This window comes from Podarcis muralis, chromosome 1, assembly GCF_964188315.1.
Source record: "Podarcis muralis chromosome 1, rPodMur119.hap1.1, whole genome shotgun sequence".
Taxonomy (NCBI): Eukaryota; Metazoa; Chordata; class Lepidosauria; order Squamata; family Lacertidae; genus Podarcis; species Podarcis muralis.
The window spans coordinates 97139931-97163484 of record NC_135655.1 but is presented as its reverse complement, the minus strand read 5'-3'; the positions used below and the strand labels follow the sequence as shown (position 1 = coordinate 97163484).

At 41.2% G+C, this 23554-nt stretch overlaps 1 protein-coding gene across 2 annotated transcripts; it reads right to left on the bottom strand.

Annotated features, from left to right (window-relative positions):
* Positions 1 to 190: 190 nt before the first annotated feature.
* Positions 191 to 23554, bottom strand: LOC114604687 (histamine N-methyltransferase-like). 2 transcript variants are annotated; one of them, XM_077935718.1, is made up of 7 exons: positions 23475 to 23554; positions 20502 to 20646; positions 19729 to 19781; positions 16898 to 17005; positions 13268 to 13398; positions 11076 to 11169; positions 191 to 2739 (listed from the first exon to the last, which is right to left on the bottom strand). In XM_077935718.1, the coding sequence occupies exons 2-7, from the start codon at positions 20630 to 20632 to the stop codon at positions 2384 to 2386; spliced, it is 873 nt and encodes a 290-aa protein (XP_077791844.1). In that variant the 5' UTR covers positions 20633 to 20646; positions 23475 to 23554; the 3' UTR covers positions 191 to 2383. The 2 variants fall into 2 exon arrangements, with proteins under 2 accessions (XP_077791844.1, XP_077791852.1); XM_077935726.1 differs by lacking the exon at positions 191 to 2739 and adding an exon at positions 2746 to 3681.

Sequence of the window (23554 nt, the reverse complement as noted above, 5' to 3'; positions counted from 1 at the left end):
CCTTCTATGTAGATTTTTAGGGATGAATCACACAAGCACAGAGTCTCCATTCTGCGCCTCTGGACAGACCTTGCAGAATCCCAAACAGTTCATATTCTTCTCTTTTCATAAATCCTTACTGATAAATCTGTGCTAGAGTTAGAGTTGGCCTCATCCATCAGTGTGTAACACAGAAGAATGAACAGTAAAGAACATTTAAAAACAGGTATTTTATTTATTTTATTTGAGCACAGACTTGTGGAATTGTGTCCATATTGTAACCATCAATACAAAAAGCAACGTTTCTAAGCCATAAATGCAGAGTGCACCTTAAAAAAACACAGATTGTTCAGAAACACGTAAATGTTGGCTCATACATTAATCCGCTCCTTCCGACATTTGGGAAGCTGACATGAAGCGCTAATGTCATTTCGCCTGTGCGAAAACTGTGAATGTCACTGCTAAGGGATCATCTTAAATCACATCCTTTTGCTACAGTGATCTGAGCAACGTATGTTTCATTTTGAGGAATGGAATAGATGAGCCGTAGCTTTTAACTACCCTACATTAGTCAATCAGGTGACTATGGAGAAGGCACCATCCTGTCTAAAAATCCCTTTTAGGAGGATTTTAAAGTTGCCGGCAAAATAATGCATGCAAATCTTGATCAGGCACAAGATGAGGCTGTGAGACAGCAAAACAGGAGGCGTCTGCCTTTCTCTGTTTCTATACTCCCCACTTGAGCACAGGGTTACATGGAGAGATGGGGAGCAACCACATGGCTGGGTCCTCTGTAATAATTTGCAGGGGAAATGCCAGGAATGAAGCCTGCCCAGAACATGAATGCTCCAGCTTTGAAGCCATATCCCTAGTCCTCAATGCATGGGACAGACTGGGGCGATTCTATGGCAGAAGTAGCTCCACATTTCTTTGGGAGCTTTACACTGGGGCAACATTCAACTAGATGCCCATGAGTTCTGGTGTTATGAGAGGGTCAGAAACACTTTTCTCTATTCACTTTCTCCACGCCATGCATGATTTTATAAACTTCCACCATATCACCTCTTACTCACATTTTTTTTTCTAAGCTAAAAACGCTGCAACAATTCCTCATTGGGGAGTTCCTCCATCCCTTACCAAGGAACATAGGAAGCTGCCCTAAACTAGCTGCACGTGTTTATCAACATCAGAAAGAGGGGTTTTGCCATTCACCTGCTACATGATGCTTTTGTGAAGCTGACATGGCAGGGATCTTCTACATGCAAGGCAGGTGCTCACCATTGAGGTAATAATTTTCCCCCAGCCCTGCTTCAGCTCTTCTTCTTTCTTCAAGCTTTTTCACTCTCATAATCCCCCTGCACTGTGTCAATGATGACATATCTGAACAATAAGGGAAGAAGCCTAGGATAGGCATCCACCATTGTTGTTCTTCCATGGCTCAGTGCCAATGGGAATTCATAGGTGCTTGGTGCCTGCTCTGAAATGCCTGTGAAGCTCAAACATGTTCACCCCTCACACTGCTAGCAAGCTCTAAATGCTCTGAGTGATGGGACAGTAGGTGTGTGCAGGCATGCCCATGTCTCCTATAATGTAAGCAGTAGCAGATGTATGCACAGGGCCACTGATTCACCAAACACAGGATATTCCTGATATTAGTAACAGAGCTGTATACAATGACCTTGACTGGAGGTCCCCTTTCACTTAGATTTTTCCACTTCCACCGGAACCATTAAGCAGGCACAAACGCCCAGCCATCTGGCCTGTTCTTCCCATCTCTAAACCTGCATCTTAAGGTTCTTCTCCTCTTCTCCCCAGCCTATCACTACATATTACTTTTTAAACAGCGTTAAACCAAAGAGAAAAACATTAAAGAGCTAAGAGCAGAACTGACTGTGGACTCTAAAATTTAAAGGTTTGAAATATGTGCTGCAATAACTGTAAAGGCAGCTATAAAGTTCTATTTAAAAATGTTTTTCCTTTTTCTGTTTTCTTCATAAAGGATTCATCTTTTCAAGGTCATTGCAACACCTTTTCCATCAATCAAGAGGCACACAGGCCTGCAATTTTTCAAGTTTTGATTAATGATCTCAGTACACGATAGCCAACAACAGAACCACTGCGCAAGGATAATGATGTACAACTCTGCAAGCTATGTTTTAATCTGTTAGCAAAGTCTTAATATGTAGCATTGTAAACACCTAACAATATTGTTAAGCAGCTGTAATAGTGGCAAAAAAAGGTTGGATCCTGTGGATATATGTGTATTTTACTCAAGCATCACATACTTTAATCACAGCTGTTAAACAGCCACTCAGTTGAATATTTATTATTTGTTAAATACTTTATTAGTTTGGTAACAAATAATAAATATTCAACTGAGTGGCTGCTTAACAGCTGAACACATTTAGGGTTCAATCACTATTGCACTCAGATTGTTATTAAAAAAATACTTGTCACCCCTCTTTTCGCTGTATTCAGGCCTTTTAAGGTCTCTGATAACTTCATTTTTTAATTCAGTGGGGGCAGTTTTACTAAAATTACAGGTTTCGGTCAAAAAATCAAGCAGCAGCTCCCCATTTCTGTTTCCATCAGTGAAGCAATCAGTTATGTCCATATCAGATGGAAGCTCATAGGACTTGTACTTTAGACCAGCCCCATCAAGTATCTCTTCAATGTGAGCAGATGAAACATACAAGCAGAGATCATTCAGAGGCAGGCAAGAACCGTATTTCTCCCAGAGCCTGGCCCAGCCACTGGTTCCTGCCAAATAAATCATATTGCAGTTTTATTTTCATCGTTACTATTATTGCTGATTTATTAATCACCTTGTAAAGCACTTTCTCTTGAGGCAATTTACACATACAATAATTATAAACAGTTAAAAACAGAAAAACAACAAATACATTTAAAACAATACTAAAACGCTTAACAAGCAGACACTTGTGGCAAAGGCCTATTTATGCAGCTTGGGAAAGCCTGTCAGAACAAAAACGTCTTCTATTGTTTCTGGAAAGTCCAAATAGTGGTCACCTGTTGTTTCTTGTCATGAATGGTATTCCACAGGGCAGGGGCAGCCACACTAAATGTCCTGGTCTAGGTTAATGTGGAGAGGGCTTCTGAGCTCCCTGGAACTTGCAGTTTGGAAAGCTCTGTTCTACAGCCTTTCATATGTGTTTGTGGGAGGGGGGTTATTGGTTTGTTTTTATCCTTGTTTTCATTAGTTATTATGGGTTCTTGTTTTGTATTTTTATGTGCTGAACCACTCTGTGATCCTTGGATGAAGGGTGGTATATATATTTATTTAAAAATAATAATAGCCAATCGCTGATTATAGAGGGAGCTGCATGGAAGTCTGTGCTAAGCCCGTCCTTTGGCCCATCATGGTAAATTAGACCAAGGCTGATAATTTTCCTAACCATCCAGAGAGAGGGAAAGATGCTTAATAGTGGTCATAGACCAGAGCCACTTTTGATGTTCTTGTCTTGTCACATGGTGCTGCAAGAGTAAACAATGAAATTACCATAGCTGCCCTACACATCACTGAAGGGACAGAACATTCATAGGGTGGGATGGGGGTGGAGAGGAGAAAACATTTAGAATGTCCTCTCATTATCTCATCTCTAGTCAGAAAGCAAGTCTTTGATTTTAGCAGGTTATTGTCTTTCGTTTAACTCTTTTCAGCTTTTGATTCATCCTCTGAATCTGCAATCAAATCAGAAGTTGAAGTAAGGAGATGTTATTCAAGTTTAACTGATTAGGTAAACAAGCCCTTAGATTTTTGCCTCTTCCTCGATATCTCATCAAGATATGTATGGTTGTCCATATGAGGAGAGCAATTTTTACAAATGCCAGCCATTTATGGGTCCAGTATGAATAAGTGAGTGCATGAACAAATTCAGCAGAGGACACACTGGATGCCAAGCTTGCAATCCTATGAAAACGTACTTCACAGAAATCCTCATTAAATACTACAGGATTTGTTTCTGAGTAAACATAACTGCTGGTAGTAGCTTTTACCTGCTAGGGCGCAGCTGGGACCTCCACCATGGAGAAGCTCCCATCCCCCATCTGCACTTCTCTCTGCCAGCAGAAAAGCACTCACATGCCATCCTAACACCACCTGAAACCATCAGTGGTGGTGCTAGGATTGTTTTCAAGTACAAACCATGGTTATACATTACAAGATAACTTTTCCCAAATTCTTGATCTTAATGAGGATATAGTTTGCATGAACTACTGGTTAGTGCAGGCATAGGCAAACCCAGACCTCCAGATGTTTTGGCACTACAGTTCCCATCATCCCTGACCACTGGTCCTGTTAGCTAGGAATCATGGGAGTTGTAGTCCCAAAACATCCAGAGGGCCAAGTTTGGGGATGCCTGCGTTAGTGGATTCCAAAGTCACTGTAATATACCTAATAGCACTGTGTGAATTCCTCCCCCCTACAATGCTAACAGAGATGAACTATTGAGAAATTATTAGACATTAGACTCTAATGTCTAATTAGAGGCAAAGCTAAAGTGGCTGATACATGAGTAGGACTCACTCATCAGTTTCAGCAATGAAGATTATCTGCTCTGTTCTGGATGCTAATTTAATCCTGATATGATACTAGGCTAGCTCCCAGGTGATCTGTTTATGAAGCATTCATCCTAATACAGTTGAACAAAGTTTGTGCAGAGGTTATACACCATATGTTTATTGAGCAATTGTACTGGTTTGTTTGGGGGGAATTTATATGGCATCATGTCACAGGGAAGGAGTTAGCAGCCAGCAGCAGTTCTATTTAGCTGTTTGCAGCCTCTGGGAGCCCGTGACCAGGAGCTCATGAATAGGACTTGTAAACAGGGGTGTTTTTGAGGGCATCTAGCAGGGGAGTTGGAAGGAGAGGCCCAGAGTAATGTCTCATGGTGTGCCTAGGGCCAAGAGACATGGATGGCGAGGGAACTGCTGCAGTGACTGCAACACCTGTGCCATCTATCTCTTCCTGCCTGCGAACATGCAGAACTACACCTGTAGCAAGTGCAAGCTGGTTCCCTTGCTGGAAGACAAGGTACAGCAACTTGAGAACCGCCTGTCCACACTTTGAGCTACTGTGCAAGAAGAGGAATTTCTCAACAGAGAAGAGAGGACTATCCCGGAACAGCAATGCAGGTGGGGTGCCCTTATGGAAGAGGGAAATCACCCATTGCTGGAAACAAACTCCTGGAGGAACACAAAGAAGGGGGACTGTCAGGAGCCATACTGTGTCACTGGAGTTGTAAAATGGATTCCATGCCCTCTCCTCAGACACTGATTCCAGGCCAGAGGAGCAAGAGGTGTGTTGAGTGAGTGTATTGCACAAGAGTGCCAAATCTACCTTAATTGTGCAACTTGTTTGAATCTCATCTGCAAAACAGTAAGAGCCTAGAAGTTCCCTGCTTTTTGATGAATTGTTTTATTATATATACTTTCTGGGAGCTTGAAGAGTGTGGTAGAAATGTTATAAACAAACCAACAAACACTTTTATTTTGCAGCTCTCAAATTACTCATGGATTAAGCCCATTTAAAGTAAAGGAATAGAACATTCAGCCAGATCCTATGCCTGCTTAATAGGAAATAAATCTCACCTGTGCAAGTCCATGCAGGATTATTATCTGAGTCATGCTGACCAATTAAAACCCCATTCATTTTCATGGAATTTTGTCAAGACTCAGAGAACTTGCCCAATGTATGCACATTTAAAAGAGGCCGCAGCCTAGCATTGAGGCTAAGCTGCAAGGAAATGCCAGACCACTGACAAACAATTACACCGATTTAAAGCAGGCCAAAGAGAAGCAAGCAGCCCAAGACATCAAAGAGCTTTGGTGTCTATTCCAAGAAGTATGAAATGACAAGATTCTCTGATAAGGGACATCCATTATGTTCTGCTCATTTGTGAAGTTCTGGAATAGGGGATATCTCAAAATATAAAGAACATTTGGCAACCTTAGGCCAGTCAGATTGCATCCTACTGTGACAAGGGAGCTATTCTTATAGAAATCTACTAAAAACTAGCATAAGGGACACAGATAAGATCCTGCGGGTGGATATATATATATATATCCACATGCAGGAACAGTGGGAAGTGAATTCAGGCTAATCCATTTATTTGGTACCCTTGGTGGCATGATTCAGCATTTCTGATGTGAATCATTTATAAAAGGCCAAAGCCACCAGCCCCGTTGGGTAGGAAAGCAATAAATTCAAGACTAATGAGGGCTTGCTGAGAGGTATGACTGCAAATCCCCATTGCTAATAAAGCCATTTGCCTGCCTTTTTGGAAAGCAGTATATCTTTAAACAGTTTCTTTTTGAAACATAAACACTCTGGCTGTTTAGAATCGATGCCGCACAACAAATTTGTGTATATTTCCCCCCACCTCCCTTCTCCACCTGGCGGAAAATGAATGCAGAGCACTAATTGCAGGAAATGTGCTGGTGTCAGTGTTCTGTGACTCAACACCATTTCTGAACGGAGCAATTATACACTACCTGACTGGCACATTAAAATAATCACTCCCTGTAGATGCAACATATGGCACTACTTTTGTTTTTCAATACTTTGTTGAGAACTGAATGTGTGGGGAGACTATTATCTTAAAAACAACACTACATAACTCTTCAGAGCTGCCTCGGTCTTGTTGACAAGCAGAATGTAGGGGGATCTGAAGCCTTCAAACCGTGTCCTTACCATTTTGCTCTTTTTAGCCTATACTCCCAGTTTCTCATGAATATCTCCTGTTACTTCTGTAGGGAAAAGTTTACACCGAGAAGAATCTGCTAAGAACTCCTACATGGACAAGCTCCGCTGAAAAGCACAGGAGTTGCCAAAGAACAGCAAGTCTTTCACAGGTGTCACATTGGTGAACTGCAGAAATTGCTTTTATGTATTATTTAAGTGGGAGTATTATTTCAAAGATGGTTTCTTCGGTTGCTGTTTTTCCTATTTCACCTGGTCTAGTGCTTTTATTCCCTTGCCTCTCTTCCTCTTAACCCCATGGTTTCCTTGATAGCCTTCCCCCTTCCCCATTGCACCTGTCTTACCGCTCATGTCTATCCATATCTCCACTCCTGATTATTCCTAGTATCTGGGCCACAAACCCACCCTGCTGCCCTTCTATATCTCCTTTGCCAAACTTACCCTAGGCAAGGGGAGCTGGTGGGTTTACAGCCCAAACTGAGACCCGGGCTTTCTCTGGCACCAGTGGACACTGACTCAAGCATACTTTTTATCAGTATCTAAGCTTCATTCATTCATTCAAGGGACAAGGGTGGCGCTGTGGGTTAAACCACAGAGCCTAGGACTTGCTGATCAGAAGGTCGGCGGTTCGAATCCCCATGACCGGGTGAGCTCCTGTTGTTCGGTCCCAGCTCCTGCCAACCTAGCAGTTCGAAAGCACGTCAAAGTGCAAGTAGATAAATAGGTACCGCTCCGGCGGGAAGGTAAACAGCGTTTCCGTGCGCTGCTCTGGTTCACCAGAAGCGGCTTAGTCATGTTGGCCCCATGACCCGGAAGCTGTACGCCGGCTCCCTCGGCCAATAAAGCGAGATGAGCACCGCAACCCCAGAGTCGGTCACGACTGGACCTAATGGTCAGGGGTCCCTTTACCTTTACCTTAAGCTTCATTAGGGCTTATTGTTTCACTGGAGGTCTACAGTTGTCACAAGCCCTCCGTGTTACCCCCTCCCTTGCTTCAGTGTCCTGTACCAACCTGGCAGCAAAGGTGCCCTTGAGGTCTTCCCTTGGTGCTCAGAAACCCCCTGAATGCTTTGGGACCAATTTTAGGGACTGAAGAAAGGGGGTGCGACTATTATGCGGTAGTGACCATTATGCAGTGAAATACAGTACCTCAGCCTCTTCCAGAATGTAGATTAAACTTTTCAAATTTCTCTTGGAGTTGATTTTAAGTTTACTTTTGTATCTGGGTACATAGAGACAATTACTTTCGAAATACAGAACTGCAACATCTCCTGATTTTGAAATGGCTGTGGGAATTCGTTTGCTAGGTTGGACTTTTCCCTGGCATGCTCGTATTCTACGTGTGAGGATTTGGGGGAGACAACATGCAGACATGCCATCTTCGATGTGCAATCAGGGAAAAATGCAGTCTGGGAACAGTTTAACCATGCTCAATGTAATGAGATGTATGTGTGGCTCTTAGTAATTCACACAATTGTGTGCTGCTGTGTTCCTGGTTTTTTTCGTATTCCTATGATAGAAAGGCAGCCATTTATATAAACCCTATCAAATTTATTATTTTAGTCACACAATGAGCTTTATGGAGGAGAAGCAGCCCCCAGTTTAGAGGCCCAGTTTTAAGAGCAAAGTGCAGCCACAGCTGCACCAAACATTTGTGAAGAATTCTATCCTCCCCTTTTTAAAATTTGTACTATTAAACAGATACACATTTTCAAAATGAGTGATGAAATTAGGCATGAACTCGTAACAAAATCATCTGTTATGTCTAGAAAAAAATATGCCACTGTTGTAACTGAATAGGACACTTCAGGCACAAACTAGGCTATTCAATCACTTGCTAGGTCCATTGAATTTAATGGAAGAGTTTTTCATACATGTTTAACTTGCCCATTGAAATCAGTGGAACTTGAAAACGGTTAACTTTGGCTGGTTGTACTCATAAGATGCCCATTAGGCACTGAAACCTGCTGTGTGTAATCTGTTCAATTTGCTCTGCTGCCTCGGTACTATATCCACATGAACGTATAAATGCCACTTCCTCTGGTATTCTATTTTGCAATTGACTTGATCACAACTTTCTTATTCAGGTGTCAAATACAACCAGCCTAAGATGGGATTCTTTTTTTTTTTAACACTGTATCGCAATATTAAACAAAATGGGCAGTAAACATGGGCAATGAGCCAGCAAAATAGCACAACAGAGCTCCATTGTAGAGATTTACTTAATGCCACATGCAGTCAGGTGTTACGACATGTGCTATTCTGAAAAATCTGCAGCAGATTAATGGATTCATTAAGAACAATTTGGTTTCTTGCATGAGTTGAGATTTCAGATTTAGTGCCTATTCTGTTTGCAACATTTGTTGTGACATTTGTGTGCAGTTAGGGGAGGGGAAACGGGGATATTCTGCAATTAATGGAACATTTTGGGCTGTTGTTGTCTGCTATGAACTTTATAAAGCTATTTTATAACTCTGTGAATTCTTCTACTGTTTATATAATTAACTCGTATCTCTGTGATAGACAACTCCATTACATTCCATGACATCCAAAGAATCAGAGACCTTCTAATGAGGGCAACACACAAACCAGTGCATGTTTACTCAGAATAAACATCCACTGCATTGAATGGGCCTTACTTCCCCTGTAGTGCTTAAGCGACAGTCTTAATTAACTCAATGGCTCGGTGCAATTCAGGGATAAAAAGTAAACTCTTCCTTCCCCATTCCTAGCTGAATAAACTGATAATTCCCCATCACTCTTCTAGATTGTAACTGACTCATACACAATGCAACAATTTTGCAGAGGTTCAACATGTGTAGCTTCTGTGCCTGGAATCTAGAAATCCTGCTTTGAATTCCATTCTTGAAGAAAGGGTTATCTTACCTCAGTTTTATATTATAACGTATTATCAGTGCTTTTTTTCTGGGGGATGCAGGGGTACGCATACCCCTAAACATTTTGTGAATCTACGTTTGGCCTCATTGAGGGACAGAATTTCAATATGAGTAGGAAAAGGAGAGTACCCCTAAACATTATTTTTTAGAAAAAAAGCACTGCATATCATAACTGTAATAAATAAATGTGTTTGTAAGAGATATGCCTTGTTTAGAAGGTAGAAAAAGACACACCTCCCCCACATCATGAGAACAGGTATCTCCCCACAAAGGAGATTAACTTCCACTTTAGCTGCTAATTATTTGGTACCAATACCAGAAGAAATATTGCATAGATTTCTCGAACTCATTGCATATCATTAATCTATGAAGCTGTTCATGATGCTACAGAATAGACATGCTAATTCTATGCACCATTAAACTCCAAGTAAGCTCCATTAAGCTCAGTGGGACTTATATCCAAGAAAACATGCGCAGGAGGAGGCTGAAAGGGCAGATTAACACAAGTATTTTAAAATCCTTTTTTTAAAAAAAGTAGAGTTTGGGTGTGTACAATTGACACACATGTATAATAGTCTATGTGGTCAAAAGTGTGTTGAAGACTGGGACAGGGTGCATAAATAGATAAGATTGTTTAAATCAGAATGTTTGTATGGTGCATTTTAATATGAGAAATTTTTATATAACTTGTATGATTATTTAATTTTTGTATTTTTAATCTCTGAGAAATAGATTTGTATAAGCAGCTGGGCCTTGGTGTTCCATTATGAAAACAGACACATTCATAGGAAATCACATACAAGTCTAAATTACAACCTTGAAGTGTGTAAGAAATGTACTTGGTAGTATTTATTTATTTAACAAAATTTATACCCCACTTGATTGTAATAATACACCCAAGCAGTTTACAAGTAATATTAAAATTCAACAAAAAACACTTAAAGCATTTAAAGATAATTAACTGTAAAAGGGGCTGTGTGTAAGCATCTAAATGTCTGGATAGCCATGCCTAAACGAAAATGTTTTAAGCAGTTGCCAAAAAGATTGCAGCGAAGGCACCTGCCTGATATCAATAGGCAGTGAGTTCCAAAGTGTAGGCAAAAGTGTAGGTAAAAGGTTGATTTCTTAAAACTGCAGAATGAGTATTATGTGGTATGTGGAACAGCGCCAGTTTCACAGATCAAAGAAGTTGAGTATGGGATAACGTGATCCCACAAGTAAACTGGTTCCAAGCCTTTAGGGCTTTATATACCTGTAGTTACGCCTTGAACTTGGCCTGGTAAGAAAATGGCAACCAGTGTGTATCTCTGAGCAGAGGTGTTATAGGTTGAGTGGGCCTCGCTCCTGTCAGCAATCGCACTGCAGCATTCTGTGCTAACTGCACTTTCTGGAAGCAGAAAGTAAGCTCTGCATAGAGCGCATTGCAGAAATTCAATCTTGAGATTACCAGTGCCTGAACTACTGAGATCAGTACTTACCTGAAACAAGAATAATAAGGAGCTTGGCCCCAGGTTCCAAGAGGCTGTGGAAAAACCTGATAGTAGCTGGGATGTCTTTTACATAATACAGCATCTAGAAAATATAAGAACCACTTTAATGTAGAATAAGCTCACTGAAGCTTTTCCGTGAATGCTCCCATTTTTGTGTGAAATGACTCAAATATACCCAAACCAAAAATGTATTTGTGATGTGTATCTAAATGATACTGCGTACACATTAGAGCAACTACAGTAAAGGAGTATATGGTAGTATGTATTGTGCTAAATGTGTAGGCAAGTAGCATCATGAACCCGCAGGACAATGGAGAGGAGGGAGGGGATCCTGGCGAGGGGTGTAGCCAGGACTGGAACACACTGGGACAAGGTGGGGAGGGGCAAGGAGAGGTTGGTGTAGGAAGTATTCACAGGGTTACGGAGGATGGGGTGGGGATGGGGGTCAGTGCACAGGAACCAGAGCAGCAGGACCTATCACCAGAGCCAGAGGAGCCCCTGTCTCCACGAACACAGCTCTAAGGCAGTGATGGCTAAACTCAGCCCCCCAGCTGTTTTGGGACTACAACTCCCAACATCCCTAGCTAACAGGACCAGTGGTCAGGGATGATGGAAATTGTAGTCCCAAAACAGCTGGAGGGCCGAATTTGGCCATCACTGCTCTAAGGTATAGGGAGCTGCAGGAGGCTGAGGCAGGCAAGGGCCCATAGCTGGCCAGGTGGAGCTCATTAGCTCTGGGAGGAGGTGTGTGATTCCTCAGCTAGAGTAGGCTTAGAGCAGGTGAGGGTCACATGCCTCATCAAGCCCAGATGCTGCAATCAGCAGGCAAGGTAGAAAAGGGAAGCAGAGCTGAGGCATTGTTTCTGCTCAACTCCCCATGTTGCTGGACCTTGACTTGCATTTTCCTGCACTGTGCTTTGGGTGTGACTCTGAACTGTATTCTGACTACAGCACTTCAGACTTGGCTACTTGGATTGACACTGGACTGCATTTCCTGAGCTTTTGAATTTGCTTGTGTGGCTCGGTCCCTGGACTTGGACTTTGGACTTGACATACTGACTTGCTGCCAGGTAGGCCGGGGGTTCAGGACAGTACATGGATTAGGGTCAGTATTGGATTAGGAGGGGGATGGGGTGTGCTTGTAATATTGGAAGTGAGTAGTGGGAGAAGGTTGGTGAATTAATAGCAATAATAATAATCTGTTACTTATACCCCAGCCTTTTGCCTGGGTTGCCCCGGCCACCCTGGGTGGCTTCCAGCATAATAAAAGCACAGCAAAACATCAAACATTAAAAATTTCCCAATACATGGCTGCCTTCATATGTCTCCAGAAAGTTTGTGTTTGGCATATGATGAGAGGGTGTTGCACAGGGCAGGTTCCACTACCAAGAAGGCCCTCTGCCTGGTTCCTTGTAACTTCACTTCTCACGCTGAGGTCCCTCAGAAGGTCCTCAGAACTGGATGGATAGTGTTGGGTAGATTGTGACGGATTTAGCAAGTAGGGACAGCATTTGGGATAGATGGGGAGGGTGGATTTTACTTAGGTACATTTAGAAGCATGGAGTTAGGTAGAGGTGTTTCTATGGATTAAAGCAGCATCTAAGAAAGTATTTAACTGAAACCACATGCTTCTCAGCACTGAATAATTCTGCAATATTTTATTCTGTTATTGATGATATTGTTGTATCATACACACTTGCCTCTTGACTGGCTATGCTAGAGATGGCAATTATTCTCGTACCTGGTGGTGGCAGCAAAAATAAAGAGGGTTTAAAATACCTAGCAGAAATCCAGCCCAGGGCGGTAGACCTCAGAGAGAGGTGAAGCAGGGAAGCTGGAGGTGGAACTGAGTTTTGTGCCAGAGAACCGCATAGCTGAGGGGAAAGGGGTGCAGCAATATTAAGCTCTACTCACTTTTTATCCAGATGCGCTAGCTAATGCAAAGCAGAGTTTTGTCCTTATTATTCTACAGCAAGTTTTGCATGCATCCTTTGTTTTCTTTGGGCTTGATTCTTTGGAACAAATATATTATTGCTTGTGAACAGAACAAACTTATAGAATACAAGGGACTGGAGCACTGCTTTGACATTCAAGCGGTATTATCGCACACGAAAGGTAGCATGAGGAAAAACGGTTGTCCCAACAACCACAACTGTCCCACAATTGAGGCTTCCCTTTACCTGGATCATGTGGATGAAGTTCCATTTCTTCACCTCTTTGCTGGCCTTCATTCGACTTTCATATTCCAGTGAAGTCTCCTTGTGCCAAGAAAACTTTATGTTCTCAAGGTTTTCTGTCTTTGCTACTCGTTCTAAAATATGATAGCTCCACAGTTTATCTCAATTGCAAATACAGAATAAATTTCCATTTCAAATTTTAAAGCAACTGAAAGCCATATATTTTAAAAAACACAACGCGCTGGTGTCACTGGCGGGACCAGTCTTGAGCTGCCAGGTGCCACCTTCCATTCACTCACTTCCACAGAGCAAAGCAAAGTGGAAGGAACACTTTGGAGCAGCATAAATCATACGGCTGTTTCAGAATCTGTCCCCAGTTCCATCCTCTCTAGTAGTTTGATGAATCCAATCAGGAGAAAAATATGTTCTTATATATACTTGCTATTTTATATCTAGAACTCAGATTCCAGGGTCACATTTTAGATTTACAAGGCAATGGAGAAGAAATATCTTAAGGCAGTGGCTGGATTGTAGAGTAAAGCTATCTGGACAAAGTGAAACAGAATAAAATGTTACTTGGTTCCATGGGAGAAATTGAAGCCCAATGGCAGCTACTTTTGATATCCACTGATAACATTGGCTAGATTGTGTATAAGGTGTTTTCATATATTATGCAATTGGCTTTTGATCCCCCAGAATCCATAGGAAACTTAACCCCATTGTGCCTCATTTTAACTCCTCATGAAATCAGTTCTGAATTAAGCACAGCTGTGAGCACTGAATGACAGAGGTGGTTGCTGTGCTTTCCTGATTTGCAGAAAATACTTGCTATTTCTCTAGCATCCCAGGCTGAAAGCATGACATATGTCATGCTCCTTTCTTGGTGCCCCAAAAGTTATCAGAAATAAAGAAAACCAGGAACCTGTTTCACAGCTACTTGGACCCTGTTCCAAGCTTTGATTCCACTGTTTATTGGCAGAAAGTCCCCTAATAGCTCTAAGGGCCATTTCCATTTATAGTGGTATAGTGGCTTTGTTTTCTGGACTTTTTCTTTTTTGCATACTCTGTCACATGATGTCATCATTATTCAGTTAGCATGCCAGAATACTGTACTTAAAAAAAGAAAATCTACCACAAGAAATCTGACTTTTGTGAAAAAACTGGAATGGATCCTCAATATATCCATTTGTGTGACTAATAATAATAATTTTTTATTAGCATGTGTGGAAGCATTGCCCTGGTTTCTATGTAGAGGGGATGGCTGCTGAGTGGTTTGGGAGATGTCTGTTTCATGCTGCTTCCCTCTGGCCAGTGCAAACTATGAATTTGTGAGCTATTCAGAGGAGAGAGATGGCAGATAGGAATGATGGTGCTGAGTCAAAGTACTGCCTGTGAAAACAATCATTAGCTGCAGACAAAATTTCATCACAATAACCAGGTTCACCATAGCTCAGGTTGACCCATTGTTTGTCTTCTAATTTCCTGTACTCCCACAATAATAGGATTCCGGTATACTAGACACTAAATACACACACAAAAAGCTACAAAATTGCTATCCCCATTTTCAGCTCTGACATTTAATGGCTGAGGGAGCACAAGGATACACAAGGGGTGTGACTACAGCCAAAAAACCTTTCTCACAGAAATAACCATTAGTGTGCAAAGGAAAGCCCCACCCTCACTCTCTAATGTGAACAAAGGTGCAAACAATCAGCTCCAAATTCAGCTTTTACATTGGATCAAACAGCAACTATAGCAGCACTATAAATAGAGAGTGTGGAAAGGCCCTTGTGTTCAGGGAGATTAGGTGGCATTGGTGATTTGTTGGAGAGATTATTTGGCATCAAAGCAAGTGTTATTCCCTCACTTTCCAATGCAATTCCCTGTCACTTTCCTTATAGCAAAGTGGGGGAGGGGGAGCGGGGTTTGCTGCACAAGACCTCCCAATCAACTGTAATTATACAACCTGAATTTGCCAGAATATAATAGAATCCCACCTGAAAAAATTGACAGTCTGGAGGTGCTCTAAGGGCTTTGTATACACATAGCATGCAAACACATTGTGCTTTGGTACAGCTTTAACTTAGCACATCAAATCAAAGTCTTACATTTTTCAGGGCTCCGATTAGGATACATCCCTGTGAAATAGATGAGAAATGTTCCACCTGCACTTATCTCTCTTCCTTTGCATTCCTTCTTGGACATGGGCTACCACTTCTGAATGCTGCGGCTGTTGCTCAGTCCTCTCTTCCATTTATCAGTCTCTAGCCTATACGACCACAGTTCAAATCTAATTTGCTATTTTAAACTCGGAGATCATTGAGCAGTAATCCATATCAGCACTGAAAATAATCTGACTCAGTCTGCTTCTATTTAATCACTAGACAGTCTGTGAGGAGACATCAGGAAATGAAGAGTAGGGAAAGAAAGCTAATGCCTGTCAATGTGGCTTCCCTATGCCAAAAATCAGAATTGGGCTAATGACCAAAGAAGTTTAGAAAGTCCACAAGACAATGGCCCTTTTCAGGTGTTCAGCCTGACCATGGGAGGACAAAAACATGTAGCTTCTTCTGCTAGTGGTGTAGTAGGGAGTGGAGGGCTGCAGGGGCAGTTGTCCCAGGTGCAAAAATGTTAGGGGGCACAAAATTTCAACACCCAGTGCTGCCTCAATACAGCTGTGCGCTTCCATCACTGGGCTGCATTGAAAAAGGCTTCTCTAGGAAGGTGACCTCTCCAGACTATGGAACAAGTCTTCTTTTCTTATCTCTGTGGCTGCGATCTCCTGGGTGATGTGGACACTGTTAGGCAGTTGAATGTACTCCATCCATTTCTATCCCCACCCCACCCCTCTGCACAGCCCCGGGCACTTGGCAACCCACACTATGCCACTGACACCCGCAGCCCTGTCTCCAGCTTTCCCTTGAGTGCTGGCCCTGTCCCACTCCTGCAAAACTCAGGAGTAGAAGTGGGGCTAGCACACACAGGGACACTGGGGGTCAGGGATGGCCTGCATGCTCCAGTCCCACAACTCTCCTTTGGTGCTTATGTGGTCAGGCTGAACATCTGAAGAGAGCTAGTATCTCTCAGGTCCACTTCACATGGAATGGAAATACGCCTACTTTGCCAAGTATACAACAAATTAGCTTCCCATTATGAACACACGTGTCAAAACAGACATGTGCTTTCATCAGAACTGGCAACATACAGATTGTGTGCGTTTATATCCATCTAGGAAATTAATATGAAGTAGCCCTTCACTTCGGAGTGAGTTCAAAACTAACTTTTCAGGCAGTTGCAGTCTATTCCTCTTAGTTTCAGCAGCAAGTTTCTTCGCTTGTACTGTTTCCACTTCTGCTTCAGAAGGGATTAAGCTATTGTTGCTCTCCTCTGGATCACTGCCATGCTACCAAACAATAGCTATCCCATTCCCTTGCAATAGAATTGGGATGAATGAATGCTCCCTGGAAGTTTTACTTCCCGGGATGAGAATGATACAACAGATAGGACAAATTATCTGGCAAATTATTTTGTACTCTGCTTTTTAAGAAATGAAACCAAGAAAGCATAAAAGGTAAAGGGACCCCTGACCATTAGGTCCAGTCGTGACCAACTCTGGGATTGCGGCGCTCATACCTTTGTAGGCACTTATTTGTTCAGCACTTGGTTCTACCACATCGTTACAAATGACGACTCCAGGATATTTAGCCCGTACTTCTGCAAGAATCTGAAGGTCAACTTCTCCTAGGACACAAGAAAGAAAAAGGGAGGGAGAGAGAATGAGAGGGAGAGCTGCCAGTATTTGTAACAGGACTTGACATATATTACTTGGTTTAGCAATGTAGATGGATTGGCAGAAGGCTGATCTGGTAGATCTGAGTGATTTGTGGCATATTGACCAATGTATCTGATTCCCAATGGTTTAACAATAACAGCAACAAAAGGCTCCCCCCCCCAAAAAAAAAAATTGTTGAAATGAATATTTGGGGTAGAGGGGAAACCAGGAGTGTGTGTATTAACAATGAGAACATTTCTGATCCTGTAAGCAAATTCATGAGCTGAGCATGTGCTCAGAAGCACACTGGTCCTTAATTCTAAGCATACAGAAGTTCCTGTGCCTTTTGTACAAATACTATTCTTTCCTTTAAAAAAAACAACCTCTGTACCGATATAAAAACCTGTTCCTCCAAATTTAAAAAAGTCATATTTCTGTTGTATCGTTCCCCATTCACAAGTAATCAACTCACCACCCCTCCCAGGTTATTATAAACCACCCCTTCCCCCAACCCCTTTGATTTGTAGCTTAATCTACGACCTTAATTGAGTTCAGTTAGTTGTTTATATGCAAACAAGTGCTTTGGGGGATTCAAGAGCTGAATATGTTGCAGCCTGCACTATCAACAACTTTCAAATTAAGCTATAGGAATTATTTAAGCTCTCCGATACAATTACCTTAAAAAGGCTATCACTATGTTCACCATTAAGATTCCAATTAAACTTTTCAAGGAAATGGATTGTTTATGGCACATTTGCTGTTTTATAGCACAGCAAATGCCTTTTGTGATTGGAGGGTGTGAGTTGGCAACATTAATAAGATAAAGGGTGAAAACAAGGCGTACTTTCTTTATGGACTGGCATAACACATTCTCACTATTAGTTATTGCCACTTATAGTGAGACTGTCTAAAAGACGCTGCTTTTACGCATTTTACTGTCGGGTGCTTCTCATACCAAGAGTCAATGATAACACTGCACTAAGACTGATGGATAGGTGCCTTTTGGTAGCACACCTGAGTTTGTTTGTTTTTTAAGATTAGTTAAAATAATGGAGAATTAGCCTATGTATGGCTAACAGTCATGGCAGACAGATACATGACTCCATAGTACCTGCTGCCACACTGTGGTGAGTAGAGCTGTTTCCCAGAACAAGTGGGGCTCCCTGTCAGGGTTGTTCAGTCACTAAACTAGTGCAGATATCCATGTACTTTTTAATTATGGCCCTGTAGCATGGGTATTAATAGCAGGGTGACAAAAGTGGATTTTGTGAGCCCTCCCTCACCAAAACATTTCTACTTCAAGCTTGGAAGGACAATCACCCACCTTCTGTTTCACAATGGTCTGAGGACCTTGCTGCCCCTGCTAAATTTGAGGACATTTCTTATAAACACTGACTTTGTGTGAATACCTGTTTGGACATTTGGATGGTCTATATTAATTTATGTGTTTAATGCTCCACCTCAATCACTGAGATCCTCTGATGTGGCACTTCTTGTGGCTACTCATGCCCCCAGAGGTTTTGGTTGGCCTTTACTAGGGAGTGAGCCTTTACTACTATGCCCTACTAGCAGAGGTTCAGCAGGAATCATTCCTGCCTTCTTACAAATCCACCTTATAATTGTGTTTAGACAGGCCTCTGAAATGCACACTTTCTTTTGGCCAACCTGTATTTATGGATGGTTTTTTAAAAATGATTTTTTGTATCATTGTAACTTTCATATGGTGTACACTACCTCCTTGTATTTTTAAAAAACAAAAGTGCAGTTTATAAATATTTAGATAAAATAAAAATGGATGTATTAATAGTAATCGTATTTTTAATGTGAGCTGGTGGGTTTTTTTTCTTTCCCCTCTCTAGTTTTCTTTCTTTTTTCTTTGCTAAATTCAGTATTTAAAAAAAACAACAACCATTGAAAATAGCTTGCACAGACCTGCAGCAAATGAGTATGACCACCATGAAGGATAGTGTGATCTGATATCTAGTTGGTTATCACCAGAAAACAAAATAGTGTATTCAATGGCTCACTTATCTGTCTCTTCCCCATGTTTGCCTATTCTCTTTGCCCTCACCACTCACACTACTGATAAGACAATAATGGCACAAGTTGATTAATTTACAAATTAAGCTGTTTTGAGATCGTAGTCACAGTGCGACATACAATTTTTAGTGGAGATTGCTCAGTCGGTCCATTTCATATCCCCTCTGTGTTCTGGACATTTGGTCAACTAGTATAATATTTGGTAATGGAAAAGGAAATGGAATCCAAAGTCAGATATGATGTACCCCGATCCAATGCAGAATTAGGTACATCAAACCTATTAATTTCAGTGGGTTCAACAATGCCCAGCTCTTACTAATATTGTGTGTGTGTGTGTGTGTGTGTGTGTGTGTGTGTGTGTGTGTGTAAATATATACATATCTATATCTATAGATCCCACTTTTCACCATCTAGGTCTCAACATACAAAATGTAAAATCTTAAAACTGTAAATATACAAAGGATTAGACTGGATGTCATTCTGTGTCTTTTTCCTCCATACAACATATTGTAGAGATAATCCTATTGCTTCTGGTTTTATTGACAGCTACCTTGGAAACTAAATTGTAAATTAAATGAATTATAATCTGTTATATACATAATATAAACCTGTAGTTCAAATAATTAAATGCATGTCTTCATACTTTACTTACCTGCCCCGCCACCAACACTTAGAATATTGATTGTAGATTTTCCACTGCCTATACTGAGGAGGTAAAGAGTGCATCTTTTTAAAACAGTAAGAGATCAGTAGGTATTCAAAAAGTTCAATGACATTTATTTTCAGAAATTTTCAATCAGTTCAGCTTGACAGAACCCAGAAATGGTCTTGGTCTAGTTTAGCAGAACCCAGGATGGGCCTATATAAATGAAAAGGTGGAGTTATGAAGACAGGAGCAGGTTTGGGTCTTGGTGGTTTGTTCCAAAGTGCACACCTTTATGGGGCTTCCATATACTAAGATACTATGCTTAGACAAACTCTTGTGGTTAGGGCATTCAGGTCCCCTAAGCCAATATGCCACATGTGTGTGTTTAGCTTCCACACATGAATCATCGATGAGGTTAAATTTTTTTATTAAGGTTTTTGTTTTGCAAAGGAAAGTACATTCTGATAAATTGTGATTGCTGTTCATTATTGTATATGAATACATGGAAGTTGAGCTATATTTACATGAGAGCAAACAATGAGATCTCTGTCTTCTGCTAGGCAAACCCTATCACAAAGAAAAGCTTTCTACTGGGATGTCTGAAGTAAAACATTATTAAAGATCTAGAGAAGGGGGGAGGGAGGGAAGGACAGAAACAGCAGTCTGATACTCTCCAGCAGTTCTTGCAAACCTGGCTCTGTTGCACACACAAACAAACATCATGTATGCCAGAGCGTATCAATAGTTTGTCCTTCTGATAAGATGCCTGATGCTTTTACCTTGATAATATGCCTGGCAGCTTCTTCTGAATGAATTCCAGCATGCATTGATGCTCCGTCGAATTCTCAAGGAACAGACGAAAGGATTCGACATAGTGGCTATGGTTAGAAAGCAAGCTTCTCATAGCCATGGCAGAATACCAACCTATTTTTTTTTTTAAAAAAAGAAGATATATACAGCAAAAGCAGAGTTATTTAGCTGCAATTTGAGTAGGGTGAGGCACAAAGAAAAGCAAAAGCAAGGCTACAGAGCAGAGTCGGCAGTTCTCCCACGTCAAGGACTGCTTAGAAATGTATAGCTGCCAAGTATTACGCAAGTAAGTAGACGAAAGCACTTACTAAAGCAGCATATCGGCATTTTTATCGGACTTTGAACAGAGACCTTGACCGCAGCAAATAGCTATTTTTTCCCCCAGCCTGTACAGAGCTGTGGAGTACAGCTCCTTTGTAAACGTAGCCACTGCTGTAAGTCTGAGCAATAAGTGATTTCTATCAGGAATCATTTCCGTGGCTTGGTTTGCTGAATCTCCAAGGTGACATCTAAGAAATGGTGGGTTTTGTTTTGGGTTTTTTTGTTTGTTTACTGCCTAGCTAGAAAATATGTTTTATTTTAAAATTGAATTAGAGTCTTCTCCCTAAAGATCTGGACCTATTAAAATAATGCCTTGGTAAGCATTTACTCTGAGTTTTAATCATGCTCACACAGCCATAAAACACTCAGCATTTGGTATGTTTTCAGCAAATGATAAAAGACCTGTAACCAAACACTGGTTGATTAGTTGAAATCAATACAACAAATTGCACTCTAGTTGCTTTTGCTTAGACTCCCTGGCATCCTCCATTGCTACAGTCGTCCCCTTTCTCTCTACTCTCTACCACATGCAGTCCCTTTTATTTAAGAAACTTTTCTAAGCCCCCTTTTGATTGCCCTCATCTCATCAAGTTCATGTCTCCTATATCCCTCATTCTCTTCATTTTCTAGTCATTATTTCCCCCTGGGCTGTTCCATGCTACAACCTTCTTTCTTGACCATACAATGGTACCTTGGGTTACAGATGCTTCAGGTTACAGACTCCGCTAACCCAGAAATAGTACCTCGGGTTAAGAACTTTGCTTCAGGATGAGAACAGAAATCGCGTGGTGGCGCAGCAGCAGCGGGAGGCCCCATTAGCTAAAGTGGTACCTCAGGTTAAGAACAGTTTCAGGTTAAGAATGGACCTCCAGAATGAATTAAGTTCTTAACCCGAGGTACCACTGTACTTTGACTTGGCTTCCCAACTTCATGCAAATGAACTAAGGCAGGGGTAGTCAACCTTTTTATACCTACTGCCCCCTAATGCATCTTTCTTGATAGTAAAATTTTCTTACTGCCCACCCGTGCTCAATAGAAGGAGGATTCAGCTTGTGCTGTAGAACCCCCTACTGCCCACCTAGAATCCTGAAATGCCCACTAGTGGGTGGTAGGGACCAGGTTGACAACCCCTGAACTAAGGGATGGTTGGGGAACCAAGTGGGGTTCAGGAAAATATTAACTTACCACCAAACGATCTACTTGCTGTGTATTTTGTGTGTTCAAAATGACATTTTCCACTGCTATTTTTCTAGCCCTGGAAAGAGGTGCCAGAACTCACCATGAATGCCTCCCTTGTTCCCTTATAATGGCAATGGTTCTCACCTAAGTGGTGCTGGAACTGAGTTCTGGTGAGTTCCAGCTGAAGAATAGTGCTGACGTTTACAGTGTACAAATATATATACACAGCTGGCCTGGATAGCTAATCTTTCCTCCCTGTGTTCAGCCCCAACATACGATGAGGCAAACCAAGAAATCCACAGACACAATCGCGCTAGTTCCCATTACCCATTGGAAAAAGTACTGTTACCACAACAGAAAAACTACTGTGAAAAAATTCTCGGTACCGCTAATTCATATGGTATTCTGTGTTGGGGCAGGCCTGTACAGATTGCAGCCTACCAAGCCAAACACAAACTGGGAGCAAAATTTTAAAGTTTTTTTTTTTTTTTTTTTGCCAAGCACATAAATCTGAATGTACACAAGTTCAGTGTGGGCTTACTGTACATGACACATTGCCCTGCGTTATCAAAGAGCAATTCTGCCCATGTTTATGCAGTCTTATGCTAACCAGCCTCTTCTGTCTTTTAGAGGAAGTTGGGAAGAACTACGTGGCATTTCAAATGTTTTACAACTACTGTGTGTGCTTTAATTTCCACAAAATAATAATAATAAACCTTCAGTCTTTCAAAAATTCACATATTAACGGTTGGTCTGTATCCTTCCTTAGATTACACTCCTATGTATATTTACTGTGGAGAAATTGAGTAAATTATTTCTGGATTCAGCCTGCACATATAGCAGCAGTTGTAATTTTATTTATAGGTTGGATTCAGTGGGCTCTAACTACAATGAAGCATGCAAAATTGGTTCCCGTGTGAAATCATGTATATGAGTTCTTCACCAGCATTCATTATTACAAGGATGGTGATTTAATTTGTTATTCTTCTAAATGCATATGCTGTAACGTTTTGCACAGCCTTCTCCTATACAAATTTGCTCAGAAGAAAGCCTCTCTGAGTTCAGTAAGATTTACTTCAAAGTAAGCATGCACAAGATTGCTGCATTTTTGTTCTTTTTTGCCACACTCTCTCATAAATCAGAGGCCTGGTTTAAAGCAGTTTTGCATCAGTAGTTATAAAGTGGAACTGTTTACATTTCCCCATTCCAGAATTTAGACTGTCAAATAGCCAAACAGCAAAACCCCATGAACACTGTGGATTAAAAAAAAAATCTGATTTCAAAACAAACCCTACTTGAGGAACTTTAGAACAATTGCAACAGGAAAAAAAAAGTTTTAAGATAATGTTCTTTTGGTTTTGAGTAGAAAAACACAGTTTCTTTCAGCTTTTACTTTCAAGGACGTTAAGGACAGTGTTTGAAAATATCAATACAGTACTTACATGTAAAAGTCTCTGCCTTAAGGAAGTGCTAGTTTCTATTTGTGGGTGTGTTGCAATATTGTAGTTAGCAGGAAATGGAT

Excerpts from the sequence above, each read along its gene's own strand:
- LOC114604687 (XM_077935718.1), bottom strand. The coding sequence starts at position 20,632 with ATGGCTATGAGAAGCTTGCTTTCTAACCATAGCCACTATGTCGAATCC. Across the intron at positions 17,006-19,728 it reads AAGTGTTGGTGGCGGGGCAG|GAGAAGTTGACCTTCAGATT; the intron begins GTAAGTAAAGTA and ends CTTGTGTCCTAG. Across the intron at positions 11,170-13,267 it reads ACTTCATCCACATGATCCAG|ATGCTGTATTATGTAAAAGA; the intron begins GTAAAGGGAAGC and ends TATATTTTCTAG.